This window comes from Onychomys torridus, chromosome 7 (assembly GCF_903995425.1).
Source record: "Onychomys torridus chromosome 7, mOncTor1.1, whole genome shotgun sequence".
NCBI lineage: Eukaryota > Metazoa > Chordata > Mammalia > Rodentia > Cricetidae > Onychomys > Onychomys torridus.
In genome coordinates this window covers 112,366,749-112,371,356 of record NC_050449.1, presented here as the reverse complement: position 1 = coordinate 112,371,356, position 4,608 = coordinate 112,366,749, and the positions used below count along the sequence as shown (strand labels likewise).

The following is a 4,608-nucleotide window of genomic DNA, read 5'->3' as shown; positions in this document are numbered from 1 at the left end:
TATCAAGGAAACATAAACACGGCTGGAAAGATGGTTAAGAGCATTTGTTGTTCTTCCAGAGGACCTGAGTTAGGCACCTGCATTGGATGGTTCACAGCCACCTGTATCTTGCATTAAGGACCCGACACCTTCTGAACTTCAAGGGCACATGCTCAGCAGGCCTGCTATACTCTCACACACGCACTTGTTAAAAGTAAATAAGTTTAAAAAAAAAAAAAACAAAAAAACATTAGCCAGGTGGTGGTGGCACACGCCTGTAATCCCAGCACTCAGGAGGCAGAGGCAGGTGGATCTCTGTGAGTTCGAGGCCAGCCTGGTCTACGGAGCGAGATCCAGGAAAGGCCCAAAGCTACACAGAGAAACCCTGTCTCGAAAAACCAAACCAAACCAAAACAAAACAAAAAACATTAGTACGAGTGAGGTGTCTCTGCAGGTAAAGAAAGGGCTTGTCATCAAGCCTGTTAACTGGAGTTCAATCCCTGGACCACATGGTGGGAAAACCTGCTCCTACAACTTATTCTTGATATGTAATCAATAACTTATAAATAAGTGTTTAAATTTACGTGTGTATTTTGCCTGTGTGCACCACGTGCATGCCATGCCTGAGGAGGCCAGAAGAGGGCGTGGATCCCTGAACTAGAGTTATGTGGGTTGTGAGCGACCATGTGGGTGGCGGTGTTCTTAACTGTTGAGCCGTTTTCTCCAGTTGCTTGATATAGTTAAACACAGAATTAATTGTCTTTATTATATGTAAAAAATGCTTAGCAAAAGAGCAAAAATTACAGAAAACTGTTAATACTTGATAATGATGGCAAAGCAAGGTGCTTCGTCTTTGAATGCAGCCCTTTGGACTGATAAATGACAATAAGCCAATGTTGACTTGGGTGTAGCATTCGGTTTCACCAGCCCCAGATCCAGCCAGGCTGGTGGGTGGGTGGGTAGGCGTCTTCCTAGAAATTACACCACACTTCAGAGAACTCATTCTTTGACCCTTTCTTGTCCCTTTCAGCCCCATCCATCCTGAAGCGGGCTCCCAGGGAACGTCCAGGTCGTGTAACCTTTGATGGCATCACTGTCTACTATTTCCCACGGTGCCAGGGATTCACCAGTGTGCCCAGCCGAGGTGGCTGCACCTTGGGTATGGCTTCTCGCCACAGCACCTGCCGCCTTTTCTCCTTAGCTGAGTTTACAGAGGAGCAGGTCAAGGCTCGACGTGAGAAGCTCCGTCAGCGCTTGAAGGAGGAGAAACTGGAGATGCTGAGGTGGAAGGTACGGAGACCCATGCAGCTCCTGGAGTCAGCTTGCACATTACTTGTGAAGAGAAACAGGCCTGTGGTTGGTGGGGGGTGGGGGGCATACAGACAAGGTTCAAGGGCTGGGGCTCTAGCTCAGGCTAATAGAATGCTTGCCTAGTGTATAGGAGGTTCTGGCATCCATTAGCAGCACCGCATAAACCAGGCATCTTGGTGCACACCTGCCATCCCAGATGAGGTGAGAGCAGAGGTATCAGAAGCTCAAGGTCATCCTCAGCTACACAGGCCAAGGCCCTGTCTCAAGAGAAAAGTAGGCAGTTTTAGACAAGGGTCAGGCCTGGGGCATAAGGCTTGACTCTTTCTAGACTTACGAGGTTTGGAGACGGATCTGACATTGCCGGTATATGTATCTAGTTAAAAAAGGGTTTTGTGTCTGATGTAGGATGACGTGTATAAGAGATCTGTTCAATATTTCACTCTCATCCCCTGCCTGTACATGTAGCTTTCAGTGGCTGGAGTTCCAGAGACAGGGGCAGGCCTGCCCCTCACAGTAGACGCCATCGATGACGCCTCTGTAGAGCATGACTTGGCAGTGGCTGTGGCTGGTGGCCGCCTGGAGGAAGTGAATTTCCTACAGCCCCATCCACCTCGGCAGCGACGGGCCCTACTTCGTGCTTCGGGTGTTCGAAGGATTGACCGGGAGGAGAAGCGGGAGCTGCAGGCGCTGCGCCGATCTCGGGAGGACTGTGGCTGTCGCTGTGATGGTGTCTGTGACCCTGAGACCTGCAGCTGCAGCCTGGCGGGCATCAAGTGCCAGGTGTGTGGCTGTTAGGTTCAAGGTCTCTGTGTTAAATCCCTAGCCCACCACCAGAACAAAACCATCACACCCAAAAAAAAAATCCTCCAGATGTGGTGGCACACACGCTTTTAATCCCAGCACTCTGGGAGGTGGAGGCAGGCAGGTCTAATTCTAGACCAGTCAAGGCTACATAGTGAAACCCTGTCTCAAGAAAGCAAACCAAGCCAGGCATTGATGACACATGGGGAGGCAGATTCAGGCGGATCTCTGTGAGTTCGAGGCCAGCCTGGTCTGCAGGATGAATTCCAGGACAGGCACCAAAACTACACAGAGAAACCCTGTTCTGAAAACAAACAAAACAAAAAGCAAAACCTACCGGATTTGGTGGGGTGGGGAGCCGGGCCCGCAGGCTTCTTGCACTGCAAAGTCCTTACTTGTGTGTTGTCTTTCTCTGTAGATGGATCACACATCATTCCCCTGTGGCTGCTGCAGTGAGGGCTGTGAGAACCCCAATGGCCGTGTGGAATTCAATCAGGCAAGAGTTCAAACACACTTCATCCATACGCTCACCCGCCTGCAGATGGAGCAGGGTGCTGAGAGCCTGGGGGACCTGGAGTCTCCCATCCAGGACAGTCCCAGTGAACAAACCCTGGTTTCCCCTTTTCCACTGGCCACGCCCCCTGTGAGCAGTGAGCTGGGAGGCAACAGCTGCAGCAGTGACATGACCGAGTCTTCCACATCCTCGTCCTCCGGCAATAGCGAGGCTCCGGACCACCTTGTCCAACCCAGCCTGCCAGGTCCCAGCTTCCAGTCTGGCATGGATGAAGATAGCTTGGTGCAGATTCTGAATTTCAGTGACTCTGACCTTGGTGTGGAGGAGGAAGAAGAGGAGGAGGAAAGGGGTGTGGGCAACTTGGATACCCTCAGCTGCTTCCATCTGGCTGACATCTTTGGTACTGGTGACCCCAGCAGCCCGGCCAGCTGGACTCACAGCCAGTCTGGCTCTAGCCTTGCATCAGGCATCCTAGATGAGAATGCCAACCTGGATGCCAGCTGCTTCCTAAACAGCGGACTTGAAGGGTTGAGAGAAGGCAGTCTCCCTGGCAGTTCTGGATCCCCTGTGGTGGAAGCCATGCAGAGTGGCTCTGTGGACCTCAGTTTATCCTCTTGCGACTCCTTTGAGCTGCTCCAGGCTCTGCCAGATTACAGTCTGGGTCCTCACTACACTTCCCGCAGGATATCTGGCAGCCTGGACAGCCTTGAGGCCCTCCACCCTTTGCCCAGCTTCTCTCCACCAAGGGATGCCAGCACTTGCTTCCTGGAGTCTCTCCTGGGCCTGTCAGAGCCGGTTACTGATGTCCTGACACCCCTGACACCCCTTCTCGAGAGCCAGTTCGAGGACACTGCTTTGGCGCCTCTGCTGGAGCCCCTGCCAGTGTAAGGACTGAGGTGCCTGCCAACCCTGCCCCCAGAGCCCTGTTGCTTTTTGTGTGATTTTGGGGTTCCCCAAGGTCTGTGTATGTAACGGTCTCCTGTGGGCTGGTCCTGGCCTCGGGTGCTAAACGCACCCTCTTATTTTTACATTAACACTCCGAGTTTATTTATTTTTTTATTTTTTTATTCTGTACTAGAGAGAAGGTGGGGAGGGGGTCCCTCTCCCAATGCCTGGTCTCTCATATCCAAGCAGAGGTCTTCCACTCCCAGTGTGCGCCAGGAGGAGGAAGAGCTGCAGGGCTCTCCTGCTGCCCCACAGACGCCCTTTCTGCCCTTAATAGGTATGCTCCTTGGTCCAAGACAGTGACAGGGCTGAAGGCAGGGCTTATGGCTTCCTGTGAACCATGGGAGCTAGATCTTCTGGACTGTGAAGATGTAATTTATTTCTGTAATTTATTTGGGGACTGTGGCATTGGTGGCTGAGCCTCTCTGGCAGGTGGGCAGTGTTGGGGCAGATTCCCTTCAGTGTCTCCTGCCTGTCTGGGCTTTGGTGTGGACTGTGTGGATTTGTGCCTGTGATCTATGTCAGCCACCTGGCTCCTGAGCTGAGGGTATGCTTCTCCAGCCTTGACCAAAACCCCTTTTGCCCCTGCCTGGCCACTCTGCGTGCCCTTTGCCCGGTTCCCTTTTCCCGAGGCCATGGGTTATAACACCCCTCCCGTAGGATGGGAAGCCAGAGGTCCCAAGAGGGGCAACAGGCTTGCCTCAGGACATGAAGTACACCCCATAGTGCACCCCAGATCACTGTCTCAGGGCTTTCTGGGCACTGAACTCCATCCTGGCCCACCATATGCCCCGGCCAGTTGTCAAGGGGTGACTCTTGAGGGCTTTTATGCCCTTCATTAGCTGATGTTGGGTTTTGTGTGCATTTTTATATGGTCTCTACGTGTCAGAACTATAATTTATTCACTTCTTGGTGTGTGTGTGTGTGTGTGTGCGCGCGCGCCAAGAACACAGGCTCTGGGCCTGCCTCCTTGCCCAGGAGGCCTTGCCAGCCTGTGTCCTTGTGGGAACACATTGTACCTGAGCTGTCAGGTACCAATAAAGACGCTCTATTTTTAA

The 4,608-nt window shown here is 52.4% G+C and overlaps 1 protein-coding gene across 2 annotated transcripts in view; it reads left to right on the top strand.

The window, feature by feature from the left end:
• Csrnp1 (cysteine and serine rich nuclear protein 1) overlaps positions 1-4,608 on the top strand; it is a 13,008-nt gene extending 8,400 nt beyond the window's left edge. For both annotated transcript variants that reach the window (XM_036192953.1, XM_036192952.1), the window contains exons 3-5: positions 1,010-1,269; positions 1,756-2,070; positions 2,510-4,608. In XM_036192953.1, the coding sequence (XP_036048846.1) occupies positions 1,010-1,269; positions 1,756-2,070; positions 2,510-3,493 (1,559 nt within the window). In that variant the 3' untranslated portion in view covers positions 3,494-4,608. The remainder of the gene's footprint in view (positions 1-1,009; positions 1,270-1,755; positions 2,071-2,509) is intronic.